The 23,680-nt window shown below is 45.6% G+C and overlaps 1 protein-coding gene across 3 annotated transcripts in view; it reads right to left on the minus strand.

Annotated features, from left to right (window-relative positions):
* The window catches only part of JADE1 (jade family PHD finger 1), an 81,841-nt gene that overhangs the window by 7,105 nt on the left and 51,056 nt on the right, over positions 1-23,680 (minus strand). For all 3 annotated transcript variants that reach the window (XM_075615354.1, XM_075615335.1, XM_075615344.1), the window contains exons 6-9: positions 23,224-23,435; positions 21,185-21,352; positions 18,852-18,968; positions 1,693-2,208 (exon numbers count right to left, since the gene is read on the minus strand). In XM_075615354.1, coding sequence (XP_075471469.1) covers positions 1,693-2,208; positions 18,852-18,968; positions 21,185-21,352; positions 23,224-23,435 — 1,013 coding nt within the window. The remainder of the gene's footprint in view (positions 1-1,692; positions 2,209-18,851; positions 18,969-21,184; positions 21,353-23,223; positions 23,436-23,680) is intronic.

Here is a 23,680-nt window from a genome sequence, read left to right on the forward strand (position 1 = left end):
ATTGTGTGATCAGAATCTTGTGTGTGAGATCAGAATTTCATTTCAAGGTTCTCAAACACATAACCACTTTGATATCTCAGGAGGAAGCCGATTAAGAGAATTGTTGTTTTCCTAGGAACTGAAAACCCAACTGCTACTACTCACATGAAAAATATTCAACATCAAAATAAACTCTGCACTTACTTTATTGCAAGTCAGAGGTTAGACAGCTCTCTCTGGCTTCCTCCCAGTAATGTCACTTCTATTTATAGCTCACTCCTTCATTCTCTAACCTATATATAGCTCACTCCTTCATTCTCTAACCTATATATAGCTCACTCCTTCATTCTCTAACCTATATATAGCTCACTCGTTCATGTCTCTAACCTATTTATAGCTCACGCGAGCTGTAGGGGAGAGTAGACAGGGGGGTGCATGAAGGAAACTTTGCACACCCCTGCTCTAACCTATTTATAGCTCACGCCTTCATGTCTCAAACCTAAAATAGCTCACTCATTTTCTCTAACATACATATATACATATATATATATACATATACATATATATATATATCTCGCTCCCTCATGTCACATGATCTCAGACACCAGCAGCGTCAAGGTAAATTGATGTTGCAGAGGCCTCATGCAATCCCCCGGCATTTATTTTAAATGCCATGGGAAGAGCGCGGGGCCTCTGCAGCCACCGAGCCCCCCCCAGAAAAATCTCCTTCACTCTCCTATTGATTCTTCTACCAGATTTGTTTTCCGCAGTAAGTGTTGACTACTTCTTACAGAGACTGGGTTCTCGGTGCTTTCTTTATTTACAAAGTAAATAAACTAAGCATGTTTTTAATGATGCTTTATGGACTGGAAAAGTTAGTATGTTAAGAAACTCAAAGCAGCAGCCTAAGCTGCAGTTTGTTTTTTTTATCATAATTGTTTCCCTTTAATTTATGCATCAATATAATTCACACAATGATCAGCTAATTTGCTGATCGGCGATGATTCGGCTCGGGGGTTCACTAAATGGCTGTCAGTGCAGCAGAAGAGGACCAAAGATGCAAAGTTCTGTGGGGAAGAACATGTCACCAGGCAGTCACTAGATACTATTGGTGCACTGCTAGCAAGACGGCACAGCTCAAAATAGGTGTGCCCGAGCCAGTTTCAGAAGGGGATGTGATTTTGTGAATGGTTGCTATAGAAACAAAAAATGCTTGTTACATTGTAATACATTAAAAACGTCTTCAAAGTGTTTTTTTTTTTTTTTTTTTAAATGCTACATGTATTTTCTCTAAGTACAGATCTGTTTAAAATAAATAATACGTGGTATATTGCTTGGTCTGCAGCTTTAAGAGATATTTGTGCATACATGTTTGCACACTCACTCTTTATACACTTGTTGAAAGGCCGACTCAGGTTTGGAAGCTGTCGAGACATTCTAGCCCTCCAGATGTGTTTTTGTTTCATTAAATCAGTGTCACAGAATGTGCTTTAACATGATCTAAAATTTCTTTACTGTGTTCTGCATTTGAAAAAGCCCTCCACTTCGGTCTGTCTAATCCAAGAGTGTTTTCAGTCATATTACACATCAGATAAATGTGTGCAGATGTGTGTATGTACACACACACACACACACACACACACACACCACAATATCTGTGTGTGTGTGTGTGTGTGTGTGTGGGGTGGGGTGTGTTTCCAAAACACTTCTTACCCTCTCCAGATCCTGGCGCAGATGAGTGAAGAGCTGCAGCCTGCGGATCAGCACGTCTTGCTCCCGCTTTGCCAGGTTGTCTTCCTCATCCTTCTTTGGGGTGATGAGTGGCTTGTTGAAGTTGGCTTTCCTTTTCAGCTTCCAATACTGGTAGATGAACCCAGCCACATCAAGGGGTATCTGCAGGGCCTGGCCCAACTCCTGGGCAGTGACCAACGTAAAGAACTCATCTTCAAGTTGTTGGAGCTTCAGTTTGCGCTGGTTCCCACGCTGTGCCTCTTGCTGCGAGGCATCCAGGCCCTGGAAATTATCCAGGTAAGCCAGAGACGTCTCTCGGTTAGCTTTGGTTCCACTCTTGCCGACGTGGTCATCTGCGAGTTTCTTGCCGGAGCCGTGCTTTGGGCAGTAGGACTTGAACTTCACCTCGTCCTCGTCGGTAAGGATGGTCTTCATCTCCAGGCCGCGATCAAAGGCGCACGTCACGTGGAAGGCCGTGCGGCAATTCTTAATGGAACACTGAATCGGAAATACAACAAAAAATGGATTCAATTGCTCGTCAACTGTGGACAACAACGACGACGACAACAACAACGGGCTACAGTTGATGGTTAAATAACAATATAGGCAAGTTCCTTAATAGGTGCTACCCTGGCTCAAAATGAAATGTAAAAAAGGGTAACTGTCCAAAGAAGAACAAAGAGATCCAATTGTAGTTGCACTCCAACTCATGATTAGTTATCAAGCGGATTCATTTGAAAACTAATAAGTACCATCAAAGTGTAATAAACATAATATATCCGCTGCTTTTTTCCTCTCAATCTCTTACAATTAACTATGATGAACAACAGTAATGAGATTTGAGAAGGAATGAATTCATTGGTATTTCTATTTCGCCCAATACTGATATTAATGTGGATGTGAAAAATCTTTGTTTTTTTTTAAACTTCAAAAACTTTTAAAAGAAGAAATGCACGTTTGGTGGGACATGATCTCTTTACAAAAATACATTGATCAACAAATTATCCCACGAGGCCTGAGAATTCTCAAGCTACCAGCTTTTGACACAAATGAGAATTTTCTTAATGAGGTGAATGATACTCTTACGAAATGCTCCCTTTCAATAATTAAACATTTAGTTAAATTGAGGGAAAATAGGCTTGCAGTTTTAGAAACTGAAATTGAACATATCTAGACCGATCTTAAACCACGATGTGAGAAACCAAAATTTGCTAATCTTCAAACCACGATTAATAAAAGAGTAATTGAATTTGAAAAAGAACTAGAAATCGAATAGTTCTGCTCTGCCAAACCACTATAACCCTCTCACATCAAACCTTCTCAACTCCAATTAGAAGCACATTAAATCACCTGCATAGTTACCCACTTTAAACATAACCATAATATATCACACACTTCCTGTGGCAACTCAATGTACCGAGATTCAGCCGGCTTCGGGACACATCAACATGGCAACGCAGCATCAAATGATGTCATGGGGTCACGCGACGTCACATGACCGCGCAGCGTAATTTCACGCTACGTTGCATCAAATGACGCAGCAGGTCACTAAGGTAAGGGGGAGCGCGAGCACCAGGGGAGAGCAGGCACGGGGGCGCAGAAACAAAAAGTTTGCGCACCCCTATACTACCCGATTAGCCCCTCTAACTATGGTAATTTTAAGTACAAAAGATCTTGTTGCATTATGTGCCTACAAATCAATCCAGTGAAAAGGTTTTATTGTCTCTCTAAAGGCACCAGTTATTTGGTAAAGGCGCATATTGAATATACAACTACCCATGTTATTTACATGTTTTGTCCCATGTGGGACTCAGCATATTGGGAGACTATACATCCTCTCACTGTTAGGTTCTTAGAATATGGGAGGAATGTCATTAAGGGACTCTCCACACACTGTGTCTTGACACTTCAGCTTGCATCACAACAAGATCACAAACATGTATACCTTGGGCAAACTTGCCCCTGCTGGTTTCAAAGAGCACATTCACATCAGCACACTGGTTTCATGTGGAAGAAAGTACCCGCAACACACATACAGACAACTGTTACACAGTAAGTAATAAGATGTCAAAATTGCTCACAATTGCAAAAGTGAAATTATACCAAAAATATATAGAGCAATCAGGGTAATACAGGCAGTCTCCCAAACATTCCCAAATGGAAAAGCTCCCCAATAAACTAGGAGACAGGGGACATATTCATACATACATCAGATGTACTTTCCCCGGGGCAGCAGCATTAAAAGCAAAATGTCACAGTGGCCTGCAGGGGAGGGTGTACTCCCGAATCGGACCCTCACAGGAGGTATTAATAATCTTCTGCTGGCTGAGGCTAAAGTTGGGATTCTCCAGAGAAAGTCTCGTCTTCCCTTCTCATCATCATCACCCGGCATCGGTTCCTTGTGATGATGCGTCGCCATGACAACACGATAGAGATGAGGAGCAGAAGGTGAGAGGTCAAGTACCGGCACCAATTTTTTGTTTTTGTTTTACAAATTAAGTAGTGTGTATGTGTGTATGTGTGTATACACACACACACACACACACACACACACACACACACACACACACACACACACACACACACAACCCTTATCTCACTGCCCAAAAATGTCAAGAAAGTGGGAACGGCTGTTCAATTATACATATGGTGGCATACTATGAAAACTTCAACAATAAACTTGATTACAGTGGGAAAGATTTTCCAACATGCAAATATGGCCGGCATAGCAAGTAAGGCCTCAAACATGAAAGATATGGAAAGTGATGGCCCTCGTGTGGAGATCCTGAACTTGCACACCACATGCCTTTATAGTGTGGAAGAGACCATGGAAAATGTGGTGGCTGGAGACCAGTGGAAAGCTTCAAAACACCCTCTCGGTATCCGCAGCTGTGAAACCAATGGCAGCAGAGGCTTTGTTTAGCCATCACAGGTGTAATGCACTGGCAGTCCTCCAGGCCCGTATCAGCAGCTGAACACGCATGCACAATTGCTACAACTTGTTGCCCACATACGCATATCTATACCCTGCACTCTATGCAAGTCATCCTCACCACTTCAGGAACCACCCAAATAATAACATCTATTTAAATGAACAAAGACTAAGTAGTTTAAAGAGAGGTTTTCACACATACTGCTTTTGAGTATTATTCTCAACATAAGTTTAACCAGAGAGATCATAAATTTGGTAATGAGGTCATTAAAAGACACGGTACACGGATTCCTTCGATGACACCAGAGTGTAAGCATAGGACTAGTATATGTATATTATTCCAGCTGCCATACTAGAACATAAAACCCACAACATGTAATAAAACAATAAGGGCAATAATTGTTAAATAAAGAGCTTCATGTATTCTCTATTGATTCATTGAAAATGACAATTTAGATAAAACAAGTGTTAAATAAATAATAATTGAATTAATCTGCAGCTGCTGGGCATTTTCTTGTATACCAGGTATTTAGAATCTAGGGCAATTAACCGTGCACGTTTAGCCAGGACCTTTAGCTGCCAGGACAGTTTGCCGCCACGGGTAATGTATCCCCCCTAACCCTAAAAAACTCAACCCCTAATCCCAACGCCAATTGTCCTAGCTCATGGCCGAAACGGCCACGGCCAATAGTCCTGTTCCAAGGTATTTACCCGTCAGATTTAACATTGCAGAGCTAGGGCATGTTTGATTATGTGCCTCATATTTCTAATGGAACATTTCACTGGTGACTTGAACGTGGGCCAGCTTCTCTATACAAAGGAGCAGTATTGTATACAGAACACTGCTGGTTTTTGCCCTTCAGTTTATTTGCAATGGGATCCAGCATTAAAAGCAGCAAAACAAGATATACATATTATATATTATATATAAAATATATTTTTTTTAAATAAATCAGTTCTGTAGTGTTAGATTAAAAAGAAAATGCAGTTGGTGTTATCCAACACCTGCCATTTTGATGATTTTTTTTTAATGCATCAATCATTTGATTGCTACAGCAATCATTAAAAAAGTCATATCTACTTCCTCTCTTGAAACAGGCTGACACACCTTTTTGAGCTCTGTCCTTTGGTAACGAAGTATCACAAATAGATCTGTTGCTGTGTTCCATACAGCAGACTGTCTATTGCTCTGAAAGCTGTAACAATGTGTTATACTTCGTAATAAAATGTTACAAATCAGCTGCTGCCTTTCAGACAGCAACACAAAATTAGATGGCGGCCATTTCATTAGGCACACAATCAGGATTTTTACACATTTTATAACAGGAGCACCAAACAATTGCCAGCTTGGGTAAGAATGTAGAATTATACATTGTCACATGCATTACATATAAAATAAGACAAAAAGGGGGGGAGGAAGGGCGGGGTGGGAGGAGAGAATGTAGTATTGCTGCTTTAAATGTGAGAAAATTATTAATACACGTTTCTTAGGCCACGCTTATAGTCACCCGTCACCACTAGCGAAAGTTGTAATTCAATTTGTAGCGCCGTCGGGAGTGACAGGGTCATTGATTGGTTTACAGACAGTCACATGTGGCGACAGTCTGGAAAAAATCAAACGTAACTCGCTTCCAAATTTTTGGTCACGACGTCGCCCCGTCGCGCTTACTATAAGCGCTGGCGACGGAGTCAATTGTTTTGGGGCGACTTTGCATCGCCGTCGCGGGCACTATAAGCGCAGCCTTAGAACATTAATGCCGATCTTCAGCTCAACTGGAGACGCAAACTGTGGCACCTTCCATGACAGCACTGCACCGTAAAAAAACCCTCTCCATTAATCATTCCCAAATCACCCAATGCAATAGGAAACGCACTCCTTGTATCAATCTAATGCCAAATTAACCACAGGTGAAGCCTAACCTATATTATTCAAAAGCTACAATACCACCCTGCCCTCATCCAAGCCATTAGATAAGGTGAGGGGCAGGGAGGGAGCCGTCCCTGTGTAAACTCCTGCTCACAACCCAGTGACCTCACACAGAAGGCAGCAGAGGAAATCAAAACCCCTCCCACGACTGAGTTTCCCATGTTTGCAAGTTACAAACATTATTTTACCTTTTTGCTGCAAAACAATGTGTTGCAGGCCCCTCTGGCAGCAAAGGGGTAGAAAATACTCAGAGGTGTTTGATTGTGGTTAAAGAAAATAACATTTTACAGCAGAGGTTCTCAACTCCAGCCCCTTCCCCCCCAACAGGTCAGGCTTTAAGGATATCCCTGCTTCAGCTGTGGTGGACGCTGCAGGGACAAGAGCTGCCCCACAATTGGGCTGGGCCCACGGCGAGGGGGGGGGGCTGCCGCGTTGCGCCGACAAACTCCTGCTCTCAAGAAAATTGAGATCAGGAGTCGCGATAGAGTGCAAGGCCACGCCCCTCGGCGGTTCAGCCAATGAGGGCGAACCAGCCGGGTGACGTCATGGCCGCGCTCCCGTCACGCCCCCTCCCTCACCCCCCCGTCTTTCCATCTGCAGCTCTCTGCAGACCGGGGAATTCGGCTGCACGCGCCGCCAGCCTGGCAGGCACGCGTGCAGCACAGCCATAGCCTTACATTGATCACTGGCATTCATACACTTTGGTCCTAGGAGGGATAGCACCTTTAAGAACAGCTAACACAAACAGGTTGCGCTTTTTTGTTTTTTGTTTTTTACACCTTGCCCTGTGATCCCAAATTGGTCCAGGTAACAGTTTAATTATAATAACTAATCCATTAAGAATGACAATATATTGCCATGTCAAGCAGTAATGGTGGATGTGAGATAAAGTTTACACCAGGCTAAGCAGAGCAAATCTGCCGTCATGGCAACAACGAGTCAACATAAATGTAATGCGCAAACACAACTTTTTAGCATTTCACCGTTTTATTTTGAGAAAGGGGAACACACTTTGTTTCATGTCAAACAAGCAGAGGCTGTATTGGGAGCAGTTTTCAAAATGGAGAGATAAACGCTCCATTGCAGGAGGCTGAAAGTGCCGCTTTCTACTTATACAAGACCCAAAGAAACAGCCTGTATGACGCCGAGCTCCGAACCCCAATAAGTAGGGAGATCAGAAGCTATTTCACATAAATGCAGCACACTGCTCCATCATATACCAATTTGTATTGACACATTTCTCCCCGTTTGATCTGAATGAATGACTGGAGTTGCATCATTACAGCATGTCAGTGTAAGAGAGACACAGACCAGCACAATGATTGAGCTACTGAATTAACTCGCCGGTCTATTTACAGTAGAAAGGGCTGAAGCACCCTGCAAATTAGTGGTTCTTGCAGATACAGGTAGTCCTCGCTATGAACGTTTCACTTTACGACGGATGGCATATCTGACGCTTTACAATGCAACCCTATGGGCCGTTTTCCGACGCCTGAATGCGTTATCCGATGCTCACGTTACAACGGGTTCACTAACCAACGCTACTTCCACAATGGATTCCGTTGGATAACCGAGGACTGCCTATAATGGGTGCCAAATAACCTGGACACCTATTATTAGCAGCCCAGACGGCTAGTGGCAGCCCCCTAACTTAAACAGGATGAGCTGACTGGGTGAAAACGTCACTCATGGGAATTAAAACGTCTTGTCCCAAATGCATGTGCCTGCTCTGAGCTGTGCCTCATGGCGGCTACCTAACCCCAGAGACAAACAGACCACGGCGGCAGGAGCAGGATACTTATACATTTGTTTGTAGGGATGCCAAATGGCTTTCGTCTGGGTTTTCCTGCTCAGGTTGACTCAGCAACCAGATGAGACAAAAAATGTACAAGACAGATCGTTAGTAACGGACTCTACAGCATCCAAGACTCAGCTACCCTGTAACCGGAAATCAATAAAGTGAAGGGAAAGGGACACATACAGTACATAAAAGAAAAAACAGAAGCAAAAAAACAGACAAGCACAATACAACAGAAATTATTGGAAAATGAACAGAAGACCGAAGGGGGTACAGGACAGATCAATACTACATGCCACAGATGGCTGCTATCACCTGGGAGATGCCAAACAATGAAACCAAAGAAACGTCTAATTTATTATCCCGCAGCAATTAAATGGACTGATCGCTGTGACGTGCTGATTGCCTATCTGGGCATTTGGATTTGTTTATTTTGGGGAGTAGGACAAGACAAAAAGCTCAACTCTCGGCATTCTCCCCAGGTTGGTGTCCACCCGCCATTGTTGCTTCCTGCAGCGCATGTCCTATTCTGCATCACTTTCATACTCGTGCATAATCATTTAACTCCCTCATCCAGATTATTCATTTTATTTTGCATATTATGACGCAGGATGTTGCATTCATGTAAAATAGCTTATGGTGTCACTAAACAGCATTAGGAAAAGGAAGTGAACAGCTTAGCCCATTTCATAGCTCTATGTGCATGTAATTCTCACACATACAGGACTGTGCAAAGTACCAGAAGTTCTGCCTCTCGGATATCCTACCAATAAAGTTAATAATTTAATTAAAGTAGCTGTTCCCGGTGTAACACACGCCGATCTAGGAGATCTGACAGGTTATTTAAGTAATAATCCCCGAAGAACAGGGCATTACTGGCCATTACTGGCCAACGGACCAATCCCCTGCCCTTTCTCAGCGCTGTTCCTACCTATGGACCAATCCCCTGCCCTGTCTCTGACCAAAAAGAAAAGCTGATTGGCTGGAAATAAAACAGATTGAAATAAACACCTTCAAGATGCAAAAAGTCCGGACATTACTGAATGAATAATGCCCGGAATTTTAACCAATCAGAGAGCAGGGATTTCAGTAATGCCTGGAATTTTGCAGCTTTAACCTATAATTAAGTAATAATCCCCTCAAAACAGGGCATTACTGGCTAATAATGCCCTGGCTGGAAGAGTTGAAGGCCCGAGGCGAAGCCGAGGGACTTTAACCCAGCCAGGGCATTATTGGCCAGTAATGCCCTGTTCTGAGTGGATTATTACTATTATAGGCTAAATGTAGGCTTATTTCATCAATAATAGACACTTGTGTAGTTATATAAAAAAAAATTATTATAATAAAATGGTAAATACATGAAACCACCTCTATAAACACTTAGGCCTTGGCCATGTTTGGCGCTTGCTCGCTCTCGCTCGCTCTACCAGGAGCTTTTTGCTGTCCTTACAGAGGAGACAGCAAGCGCTTGGGAGGCGGGTATCACTGTGTGTGTGTGTCACTTGGTAGCTGTCAGTGTGTGTGTGTCACTGGGGAAAGTGTGTGTGTGTGTCACTGGGGAAAGTGTGTGTGTGTGTGTAGGTGTGTAGGTGTGTAGGTGTGTAGGTGTGTAGGTGTGTGTGTGTGTGTGTGTGTGTGTGTGTGTGTGTGTGTGTGTGTGTGTGTGTGTGTGTGTGTGTGTGTGTTATATAATATTTTACAAATTAAAAAAAAGTCATGTTGTGAGAATAAATTATTTATTAACCTTGTGCAACTTTGATAAATATATTCACGCACGCACACACGCATACACATGCATACACACACAAAGGCACACACACACACACATGCATACACACACATGCATACACACACACACGCACACATCCCCACATGCATACACACACATATACACACACACACACACACACACACACACACACACACACACACACAATGTACAAACACACACATACACACAGGAGACATGGATCGGGGCAGAAGGGGGACATGGATCGGGGCAGAAGGGGGACATGGATCGGGGCAGAAGGGGGACATGGATCGGGGCAGAAGGGGGACAGGGATCGGGGCAGAAGGGGGACAGGGATCGGGGCAGAAGGGGGACAGGGATCGGGGCAGAAGGGGGACAGGGATCGGGGCAGAAGGGGGACAGGGATCGGGGCAGAAGGGGGACATGGATCGGGGCAGAAGGGGGACAGGGATCGGGGCAGAAGGGGGACAGGGATCGGGGCAGAAGGGGGACAGGGATCGGTGCAGAAGGGGGACAGGGATCGGGGCAGAAGGGGGACAGGGATCGGGGCAGAAGGGGGACAGGGATCGGGGCAGAAGGGGGACAGGGATCGGGGCAGAAGGGGGACAGGGATCGGGCAGAAGGGGGACAGGGATCGGGCAGAAGGGGGACAGGGATCGGGCAGAAGGGGGACAGGGATCGGGCAGAAGGGGGACAGGGATCGGGCAGAAGGGGGCAGGGATCGGGCAGAAGGGGGACAGACCGTCAGGGGACGGGCCAGGGGCCGGCAAGTCACTGGCCGGGGGCGGGCCGCTCACGTGACCGGCCTGTCTCGCCGGCAAGCGGGGGAATTTTAAATTCCCCTAAGACCTGCGCTTCCGCGCGGAGCCCCTACTAAAGCCGCTCTAATTGCGGCTGTAGGGGCTCAGTGCTGAGCGGGACCGCGCGTCAGCACGCTTCCACAAGCACGCAGGGAACATGTCCGGGGCCTTACACTGCCGCCCCCTCTGTATACACACACACACACACACACACACACACAATGCTGCTACACACAAACTCTGCTGCTACTACGACACCCATAAAACACAACCACACACACACAAAACAAACTGCTGCTACATACAAACACAGCACACCACACACACAACCGCTGCTGTTGCTGACACACTAACGCTGCTGCTGCTACTGACACTGACACAAACACACACAAACACTGCTGCTGCTGCCACACTCACACTGCTGCTGACACACTGACACATATACTGCTGCTGCTGACACACTGACACATACAAACACTGCTGCTGACACAAACACACACACAAACACTGCTGCTGACACACACACTGCTGCAGACACACTGACTGACAAACACACACACAAACTGTAGCCACAAACTGCAGAGAGCCACTCACTTGCTTTGCAGCTAAAGTACACACTTCTTATCTCCCTCCTCACTGAATCGGTCGGCTCTGTTCCGGAGCGAGGGTGAGGAGTCACTGCCTGCTTCTTCCTACGGACCAATCCCCTGCCCTTTCTCAGCGCTGTTCCTACCTATGGACCAATCCCCTGCCCTGTCTCTGACCAAAAAGAAAAGCTGATTGGCTGGAAATAAAACAGATTGAAATAAACACCTTCAAGATGCAAAAAGTCCGGACATTACTGAATGAATAATGCCCGGAATTTTAACCAATCAGAGAGCAGGGATTTCAGTAATGCCCGGAATTTTGCAGCTTTAACCTATAATTAAGTAATAATCCCCTCAGAACAGGGCATTACTGGCTAATAATGCCCTGGCTGGAAGAGTTGAAGGCCCGAGGCGAAGCCGAGGGACTTTAACCCAGCCAGGGCATTATTGGCCAGTAATACCCTGTTCTGAGTGGATTATTACTATTATAGGCTAAATGTAGGCTTATTTCATCAATAATAGACACTTGTGTAGTTATATAAAAAAAAATTATTAAAATAAACTGGTAAATACATGAAACCACCTCTATATACGCTTACACTGCAGATATCTATATCCACACACTGCTGCCCCCTCTGTGTACACACACACACACAACAGCACACCACACACAACACAGCACCTCTACGCACACACAAGCACACCACACACACACAAGCACACACAAGCACACCGGAGCTCTAGACACACTACACAGCACCTCCTCTACATTCACAACACAGCACCTCTGCACACACACACAAACTGCTGCTACACACACATGCTACACCCATAAACACTGCTGCTGACACTGACACTGACACACACACACTGGAGCTCTAAACACACACACACACACACACACACCTCTACACAGATATACAACACAACAGCACACCACACACAACACAGCACCTATACGCACACACAAGCACACCACACACACACAAGCACACCGGAGCTCTAGACACACAACACAGCACTTCCTCTACACTCACAACACAGCACCTCTACACACACACACACACACACAAACTACTGCTACACATACAACAGCACAACATACTCACACAAACACACACACTGCAGCCACAATAAAAAATGCAACCATTTACTAAACGTTGCACTCTCCCCCTCCCCCCCACCTCTACACATAACACAGCACCTCTACACATACCACACACACACACACACACACACACACTGCACCTCTATACACAACACAGCACCTTTACACACACACAACACAGCACCTTTACACACACACAACACAGCACCTTTCCACACACAACACAGCACCTTTACACACACACAACACAGCACCTTTACACACACAACACAGCACCTTTACACACACAACACAGCACCTTTACACACACAACACAGCACCTTTACACACAACACAGCACCTTTACACACACAACACAGCACCTTTACACACACAACACAGCACCTTTACACACACAACACAGCACCTTTACACACACAACACAGCACCTCTACACACACAACACAGCACCTCTACACACAACACTGCACCTCTACACACAACACTGCACCTCTACACACAACACTGCACCTCTACACACAACACTGCACCTCTACACACACACACACACACACACAAACTGCTGCTACACACACCTGCTACACCCATAAACACTGCCGCTGACACACACACACTGGAGCTCTAATCACACATGCACACGCACAGCACCTCTACACAGTTATACAACAGCACAGCACTGACACACACACAAATTCCAGCCACAAAGAAACTGCAGACAGCCACTTACTTCTTTGCTTTGCAGTCTCCCCCCCCTCCACCCCCCACCCAATTCAACTGAATCTGCCAGAAAATCTCAGTCAGCTCGGGAGGGGGAGGAGTCAACCCGTGGCTGATACTTTTTGACCAATCCCCTGTCCTGTCTCAGAGCAGTTACTTCAATCAGACTGCCCTGTCTCAGCTGTTCTGAAAGCTGATTGGCTGGAAATAAACACATTGAAAACTACACATTCTGCTGCTTAAATTCCGGGCATTACTGATTGGATAATGCCTGGAATTTTAACCAATTAGAGAGCAGGGTTTTCAATAATGCCTTGAATTTTACTGCTTTAGCCTATAATAAACATTACGCTTTAGTTTCACCCCACCCTGTAATGCTTTGCTGTCTCTTGTCCCCTCTTCCCCACCATAGGCTTTTATAGTAGCCGCGTCTGTGCGAGTGCTACAGCTCGTGCGACACATGTTTTGTGTGTATAGAGTTCAGTGCTGTGAGCGACAGGTGGGCGATGACATGCATGGGTAGGCGCGGCCATGATGGCTTCACGGTTTCCCAGACGGGCTCTGACTCCTATTAATATAAAACTGGTTTATTATTGTGTGCATTTAATTTTGTAATAAAAATCAGTACTCTTATTTCTTTAGTATGTATACCTTCCAAACAGCACAACACCCCACTGAACCCCAATACCGGGAGGCAAGACGTTCCTATACTTGATACCAGCCACGTTTAGTAACCTTCATCTTTGTTACATGTACAACTTATTTATTTTGTACAAGTTATTTATTTAGTTATAATAGTTATTTAGTTGTCAAGTTATTGTACAAGTTATTTATTTAGTCATCTATCACTATTCTGTTGGTACCTATGAAAGCTTAACAGCCTATTGGTTACTGGAGTGTGACGTCAAGTGGTAACGCGAAAAGACACTATTCAGAGTCTTTCCTCTGATCTGCCGGCTCTGCGCTCACTGAGTTACTGTGTCTGCTCCTCTCTGCGCACACTACCTGAGTTACTGTGTCTGCTCCTCTCTGTGCACACTACCTGAGTTACTGTGTCTGCTCCTCTCTGTGCACACTACCTGAGTTACTGTGTCTGCTCCTCTCTGCGCACACTACCTGAGTTACTGTGTCTGCTCCTCTCTGTGCACACTACCTGAGTTACTGTGTCTGCTCCTCTCTGTGCACACTACCTGAGTTACTGTGTCTGCTCCTCTCTGCGCTCACTACCTGAGTTACTGTGTCTGCTCCTCTCTGTGCACACTACCTGAGTTACTGTGTCTGCTCCTCTCTGCGCTCACTACCTGAGTTACTGTGTCTGCTCCTCTCTGTGCACACTACCTGAGTTACTGTGTCTGCTCCTCCATGTGCACAGTACCTGAGTTACTGTGTCTGCTCCTCTCTGTGCACACTACCTGAGTTACTGTGTCTGCTCCTCTATGTGCACACTATCTGAGTTACTGTGTCTGCTCTCTGCGCTCACTACCTGAGTTACTGTGTCTGCTCCTCTCTGTGCACACTACCTGAGTTACTGTGTCTGCTCCTCTCTGTGCTCACTACCTGAGTTACTGTGTCTGCTCCTCTCTGTGCAATTACTGTGTCTGCTCCTCCAAGTGCACAGTACCTGAGTTACTGTGTCTGCTCCTCTCTGTGCACACTACCTGAGTTACTGTGTCTGCTCCTCTATGTGCACACTACCTGAGTTACTGTGTCTGCTCCTCTCTGTGCACACTACCTGAGTTACTGTGTCTGCTCCTCTCTGTGCACACTACACTCCCTCCTCTCCTCTCCATCTCTCTCCTCCCTTTGCCGTCTCGGTTTCCTCCTCCTACTTACCCTGTGGTCTCTCCTCCACTCTCTTTTCACTCCCTCCTGCCCCATATGCACACTGCTCTCCATTCCATTCACAGAGGGGGAGATATGTGTAATCTCATTGGCTGTCCTTGGGTGAGTGACAGGCTGTTCAGACTATCACAAAGGGATGTGCTTGTGTGTATCTATGTATATAACAGATTGTATAATCTCCACACCACACTGTTAGCACCGCTGGCGGCAAAGGAGTTCACCCTTTAAGTGCACCATGACGTACCCTGAACATCTTAAGGGCTGGTACTTTAAGGGCCCTGAGATGTACAGGGCACATCATCCTAGATATGCTTGTTTTTTAGGTTGAGATGGCGTTCACCGCACTGTAGTATTCTCCGCTTCCATTCACTGCCCATAACCACACGATCGCTACAGCCTGCCATCATGTAGCCAAAATCCGGAAGAGACAAGGGGTTAAAAGGCAAAATTCATAGGGAGGGGCCAATGAGAGCACTAAATATTTGTGTACAACAACTCTGGGTTTGAACTGACCCACACCCAGGGTTGCCACCTTCTACTGAAGGCCAACCCAGAAAAAAAAACTCCCTTACTTGGTGTGGCAGAGTCTCCCGGCATCAGCTGCAATTCCTCCACCCCACCCCCCAACTGCAGTGAACATGGCTGCGTGAAATGATGCCGTGTTGCCATGGCAACCGGACGCTAAGTGACACGACGCTACGTGGCGCCGCATAGCGTCACAATGTTACGCATCATTCAGCTGCCATGGCAACGTGGTGTCATTTGCCGCCGTGCAGCTATGATCACTGCAGTTGGAGGGGGAATTGCAGGGGAATAACGGAGAATGCCGGAAACGCCGCCGCACCACGCCGCCCCCCGGAGATTGACAACGGCAACCTCTAGACCTAAAGAGCCCGAAACATGGAGTCTCCAGGTCAAACCCGGAGAGGTGGCAACCCTGCCCACCACAAAACTAAAAAGGGTAGATTGTTCAACATCTCATCTTATAATCTCTGTTGGCGTCTGCATGCTTTCCAATAAGCGCTGTGCCTGCTGTGATTGTACCAGTCTCATTTTGTATGCAAAAGGGACTTCCCACAAGTGAAGGAAATGCCTCTTAACCCCTTCAGTGCCAGAATATCCAGGCAACTCCATGGCCACGGACCCTCTGCCACTGATGGATCACGTGACTGCTCTTTGCAGCTCTCACCTGATCCCTTCCGGGTTCCGACCCTTCAGTGTAAAATCGCAGATCGATCTCGGACAGCCACTGGAAAACAAGCAAATGACCGTGACGTGCAGCGCAAGGGACTCTGGTGTGGCACTTTCCATTACTTGCGCTGTACGTCATTAATGCACTGAAGGGGTTTACGCAGCATGCCGCTCTGCTCTCCATAACAAATACAGGTCTCCTTTTTTTTTCACCATTGTCAAGTCCTTCTGCTGCAGATTTTAGCAACCCTGACGTTTCAAAATTGTATTGTTGAGTTCTGGAAATATTAGCTGCCAAGAATGTTTCTCACTGGGAGGATGAAATGGCCACTCACACGCAGACAGAGATTACCATGGTAACAGTGTAATCCAGTAAAATAATAAAACAGGTGAAAATGAAAAATATCATCGAGGGGGAAAAAATGACCAGTTTGGTTTTTGTGGAGATTGCAGTCTCTAAATGAAAGCTGCAGGAGAGCTTCCTTTTGTTACAGGGCGGCAGCCTGTACTGTGTGACCTTTGGGTTGTATCTCTATGTGAGCAATACAACGTACACATGAAGTTCAAAACGAAAGTAGCGAAATGTGCTCTTCTTGACTGGGAAACCAGAGACAATGGTGAGAATATCCGGTTACTCGCTAAATAATGTAAGAGAACAACAAATACCAGGGGTCACATTGGGTACCTGCTGTGATCTGAAACGGATCACCCTTGGTAAGCAGAGCGGGTAAATACACAAACTGTGCGGTGATCAGCCACAACAAGTGCTTTCCAAGGAATGGTTTCTGTTGAGCCCAAAAAGCTGAACAGCTACAACTGTACCTCTGTATTATCTTATTTTGTTCTTTGTATTGGTCTCTTTCCTACAACATATTCACAGTCCACAAGCTAATTTCCCTGCACAACCCCATCTCTCCTACTGATACTCCCCATAACTCTCACTTTATCCCACTGCCCATCTTCCTAGCTCCATACTTGTACCTCACTCCTTCCTATTACACCTCATCCCCTCTGCTCACTTGTCCCTAGGAACACCATCCTTCTCCTCACCTCCCCAGCCTTTCATCACCATGGCGGGGGGTTTCCTGCGAGTCTGGAGGTGGCAGTAACTAAAACCCATGACATGCTCAACTACTTTTTCTACAATGGCCGGAACCAGGGGGGAAAAAAAAAATGTATGAGGGCCCACAAGGGCGATGTGATGTAGCCTTAGATAAATAATTCTAAAGACATTTAAAAAAAAAAAAAAAACAACACATTACAAACATACAGTAACGTTTGCATCAAATATTTTATCTACTTAAAAAAAAATAAAAAAAATCCTTGTGTTTTTCCCCACTGCTTGTACAACAATAACAAATTATTAGGAGCAGCTGGTCAGAGGACCACTCTGGGGGTGAGGGGACATACTTGTGCAGCGGAGGGGTTACCGAGCCTGAGACATGCACTGGCTGGTGGGGAGTAGAGGACTACATTCCGAATTTTCTCCCCTCTATATAGAAAACAAAAAGGACTAGAGAGGCACCGAGTACCCGGAAATGACCCAGTACCTGGCGCTTTTTCAGCTACCCGGATCTCACCCGGAACCAGCAGCAGGGGCCTGGGATCGGCGCCGGGTAATTTCAGAGCAGCTGAAAAAGACTTCAATAGTTGTCTGCAGCGGAGGGTGGTTAGGACTGCGGCGACATCGTTGGAGCAGTAGCAGATGTCCTGGTGGCGGCGACAGCAGCAGAAGTCCTGGTTAAGCCGGCGGGAGCAGCGAAATACAGCACACAGCTGATGCTGGTGGGGGCCGGGTAACCATGTGACCAGTGCAGGAGCGTTCCTATTGGAAAGCCAGCTCTTCCCCAGCTGTCCAATAGGAACGCTCCTGCTCCGATCACATGGTTCCCCGGCTTCCACAGGCATCAGCTGTGTGCTGTGATCCGCTGCTCCCACCGGCTGAACCAGGACTTCTGCTGCTGTCGCCGCCACCAGGACGTCTGCTACTGCTCCAACGATGTCAGCGCACTCCTCACCCTCCGCCGCGGTCTTGCACACCTTCCGCCGCTGGCTGCAGGTAAGCCAATGCTACCTGGACGGGTATCCGGCCTGCATATTGGCCCATATACCCGGTAATCCTCAGGGCTCGGTACAACACTACAAAGAACTTTAATTATTACAAAAAGAGCATTAGTTCTCAATCTTAAGGTTTAAAATACAGTGACACATTCCTTTAATGCAAAGGTTTTCTACCCAAGAGCTATGCTAAATCCTTTTGCTACTTGTTTTTGTGCGCTTTCATTCAATTGCAAGGTTCCAATTTTCTTTTTCCTTTAGTTTACAAGTTGCATTCCTCTGTAATCTTGTAATATTTGTGCTGCTCTACAATTGTGTGAGACGCCTGGCTTTAAAGGTAAATTAGAGACAGGGCTTAACCCATTGACTGGTTATAGGCTCCTCTGGCAGCCAAGGCAATAAACATGTGAGAGAGCAGTGTGGTGTTTTACCTGTATGGAGGCTCCGGTCTTCTCATTGCACAAGCTGCAGACCAAAGCCCAACGACTGCTGGGGATGTGAGACACCTTAGTTATGGGCTCCATCTTCTCAGGGCTGCCTATGCTCACCTGGGAAACAAGAAACCACACTGACTGGAGCAATGATCTAATGCAAATAACAAAACAATGATGCCGATTTGTACTGTAGCATAGAGCAGAAAGTATTTTAGGCATGTTTAGAGTATTTTGTGTGTCATACAAACACACAAAAAAATAACTGGTTTTCACAGAGAAATGAAGTAGAGCTCAGGTTAGTTGGTTTTATATCAATTTCAACCTATTTCAAGAAACATGAAGGAACAACGTTTCAGGTCCACACAGGACCTCCTCCTCTTCTCCTCCAGACCTCTCCAACAAATCCAATACGCTGCACTGCGTACACTTCTCAATCTCGCGCACCACCCCTCTCCTTTCCCAACTCCACTGGCTACCCATTCAACAATGTTTGCTCTTCAAATCTTTCTATGGTCTTGCCCCCCTCATCTCTCGCTACACCCATTCCCGTCCTCTTTGCTCCATAAATCCCCCCCTCAATTCCATTTGCCTTACTCGCCCCCTTCAACTGGAACAAGCTTGCCCACCACATCCAATCTATCCCCTCCCTATCTTCAGAAGCCAACTCAAAACTTCTCTTCTCCATCGCATTCCATGATCCCCCACTGACCCCACCCTCCCCAACACCCATGATCTCCAATACCCTCACCCCTTCCTAAATGCTTTACAAAACCCTACAAAGTCACCCACCTGATGGATCCAATTGTCTCCACTGTCAGACCCATCACCGTGCCACTGACGAGACTAAAATCGAGAGACCTGCCCACCAACCAAGCAAGCTTTCAATGCACCTTACCAATAGCCCAACCATAATGTTCCCACCACAAAATATCTCAATTTCTCTATGCTCATCACATGAAATGTAACATATGTAACCCCACTATTGGTTTTACTAACTAATGTACAGTGCCCTGGATAAAGGCACTATATAAAGGTTATAGATAAATAAATGTTCCTTGAAATAAATTGAAATTTATGTTAAACCAACTTTAAGTGCATCTTAATTTCTCTGGTGAAACCACTTAATTTTGCTATTTTTGCATATACAGTACATTGTGATGGCTACACATTTTCATTTTTTTCCCCCTGTTGAAGTCTTCCCCCCCCCCCCCCATACTTTTTTTTTCATTTTGTTATACAAAGAGAAACGATTAGTTTTTTTTTTTAAATGACAAAAGACGACATACAGTTGTATAAGACTTGCTGTCCCAGGCACTGCAGACGAACAAGCAGAAGTCCTCGGCGCTGGGCAGCGATTTTTGGGTATAATAACAGCCAAAGGTTGGACATTACTTCTGACACCACATCTGAAGCAGTGCAAATCATTCCCACAGCCAACACAACACATCCCTTAGGTTGCGCTTATAGTGCCGCCGACAGCGACGTCGCGTCAAAACAAATGCACTGCTGCCGTTGCGATCGCTGGAAACAATCTCAATTTGATTTTTCCAGCAACCGCAGCCTGACGTCAGCGTCGCGTTGCCGCCACTATAAGCGTGGCCCAATACTGTGACTCAGACTATCACAGAGTTCCCATAGGATTCAGTGGTAGTGATGGTACAGAATATCACAGCATAACGCACCACAAGCTTCCCTACCTGTGAACTGGTTTTCAGGTTGATATACAGCGAGTCCTCGCTATCAGACGTCCTGCTTACCGACGCCGCATAATGCGTCTGACGAACGCATTATCCGACGCCGGACCCGCTTATACGACGGTCACCGACGCCGATTAACATTGACCCGCAATCAGACAATCCGCTAACCGACAGCGGTTTGCGGGACGCATTCCATGGATAAGCGAGAACCGCCTGTAGGCACAATCATTTTCTGCAAAATTTTGCCAATAAAAAATTATACATATTTTTCCCCTCAGTTTTGGAATACATATATTTATTTTTTTAAAGAACATTTCACAAGAGGAATAAGACACATCAAACAATGTAAACACATCAAGGGAATTGGAGAAACTCTTTCAGACTCCTGTCTCGCTGCATCAGTACTACGACGAATAACAAGGTCTTGTGAAGGGATATAAATAAATAAAAAAAAGTGACAGAAATTAGGAGTCCTGCAAGATGGCCTGCGGCAACCTTTTCTTTTAAAATGGTTTGTCTGGTGTAAAGAAAGGTGAGTAAGTGGCAGCGAAACAGCTGAATGAGCCAGTGAAAATGCTTGAACATGTATTCATTCTCCTACCACCGGGCTACATCCCCGAGTTCACGGCCTACCTCAGGAATCCACAGCGCACAGCTCACATGGACCCACTTAGTGCCGCTGCGTGTCGGCTTCATTGCTCCCACTTTCTTAGGACACAGCAAACACTTGGGCTGGACACCCAGGGCGCATGTCCGGCACAACCAGCTTCCTTCTGGCACGTTCAATATGCCGTAACAAGCCTGGGAAACAGAAGGTTTAAAGGGAACACATCACAAACTGCTTCTTAGGAGCTACATTTAGCCTCGAGTTTAAGGCCTCCCACTCACAACTTTTGACATCTCCCTACACGCAAAATGTAAAGAAAAGAGCATGTCCTTCTGCTGCTTGGTGATCAGCCTCAAAATTACAAGTAAACAAAGCCTGCATTTCTGTTTAAATCACAGAGGTTGCTCACACAGTCTTGTAGCATTAGACACACCCAATATTTACATCCTTCATGCACAAAAACGATGTAACCTAAGCATCTGCATAAGACTACTTGATTGTTAAAGGATACATTTAATATTGTGTACACACACACACACACACACACACACACACACACACACACACACACACACGAAAATCTCTAGTGAATCTTAACTTTCTTTTGTTAAACTGTATTCCTCCCCGTGATCTAGAGTTATATTTATTACACAATGCTTTGTCTCGAGACCTTCTAGCACCGGAACCAACCTTACAGACACTTTACATATATGAGCCATCATTATTATTTTTTTTGGCAACATCAAGTTTCAGAGGATGATTCTACATGGGCAAAAATGCTGTTTTCAGCCAAAACTCAAATTTCTTTAGAAAACAGCCCGATCGGCGGCTTCAGCACAAAGAATCAGTCCCTAAATGTGTGTTGTATGATTTTAAAAATCACTCAGCGCTTTAAACACCAGGCACATCATTCTAACCAATGCATCTTCTTATTCAGACACTGCCCTGATATCCGTTTATCTTTCTCCATTCAAGCTCTCAAACATACAGCAGCCCGGCCTGTTTTGTCAACATGATTTACCTATTGCAGAGGAGAAAAAAAAAAAACCTTTCATAAAAGCAGCTACATATAACCTGTCCAACATAAAAAAAAAAAGCAATATACTGCAGTGTCTAAAATAAGCATCAGAGCAGCCACTCAGCTACTCCACGGAAAAGTAAGACATTTATTATGTGCATAGACCGTTTACTTTTAAAAGGACTGCAGTGTGTAGAACAGAGCACAGCCAGCGACTTTCAGCTTTGAAAGGAAGAATAACAAATCCCAGGCAAACTCCACAATTGGCAGATCGGCTGTTTAATGCACGCTTCCACAGTACAGGGACTACATGAACGCACCTACGCGTTTCATGCCGAAGCACTTTATCAAGGTGACACCCGGCATGAAACGCGTAGGTAAGTTCACGTAGTCCCTGTACTGTGGGAAGCGTGCATTAAACAGCCGATCTGCCAATTGTGGAGTTTGCCTGGGGTTTGTTCTTCTTCCTTTCAAAGCTGAAAGTGGCTGGCTGTGCTCTGTTCTACACACTGCAGTCCCGGATTTCTACTAATGACAGACTGCACGCTGTGGGTGCTGAGAGTGTTCCTGCCATGCAACAGGCCAAAGTGCCATGTAATTACTCCTGCTTCAAGTGGCCATTGCTACATATACTGAGGAATATATTTGGGTGTATTCTCGTGCCATTATTTGGGGTAGTCAAGCGGACACCACTAGGCACATACCCTTCTCGGTCTCTTCCAAACGTTTATTATCTGGATTGAACACTACACTCACATCTTGACATTAACTGGATGTATCTACAAGTTTACCACAAAGCCATACCTGATTTTTTGAGCACCACTACAACCACTGTCTACTTTTAAAAGGAGCAGTGACTGTTACTTTAAGAGCCTTAGCATCACAGGATGACATTTAGATGGTCAAGAAACGTCTCTTACGGGGGAGCAGGGGTTAATATTCATGACACCTGTGCGCGCACACTGGGGACTCGCAATGCAGTTATAAGAAGCACTGTGGATAAGCCCAGACCTTCCCCCTCTATCCCACGGTCTACACACGGAATACCTGGTGTACACAGATGTTGCATTTGTCGCAGAAAACCATTTCGTTGCCGTCCTCTCCATCCGGAGACTGGCAAACATCGCACACCACGTCCTCGTCGTACTCTATGCCCAGGCCTTCCTCTGTCTCGATTGCGTGACTCATGTTGTCGTAGCACCTCTGCTCTAGCTCCTCCATCGCTCGCTCCACGGTGTACTCGTTTAACTCCGCCATTCCTAGGAGCGCAGAAAAGAGCGTCAACGTAAAGGCTGCCTTGCAAGGGCCAACAAGGAGGAGAACCCCCACGGTGAGCTGGTACAATAAGCCGTCACTTGAAAGGTGCCGTCTCACAAGGCAAAGTATATATTGGAGCTGCATACTACTATTCTGCTACCGTTTTACTTTACAATTCAACGTATTGTAAACTGACATGTTTAATAGCTTTGCTTGCCAAACAGTGAGGAACAATAACTAGTTGCAC

Source organism: Ascaphus truei, chromosome 1 (genome assembly GCF_040206685.1).
Source record: "Ascaphus truei isolate aAscTru1 chromosome 1, aAscTru1.hap1, whole genome shotgun sequence".
NCBI lineage: Eukaryota > Metazoa > Chordata > Amphibia > Anura > Ascaphidae > Ascaphus > Ascaphus truei.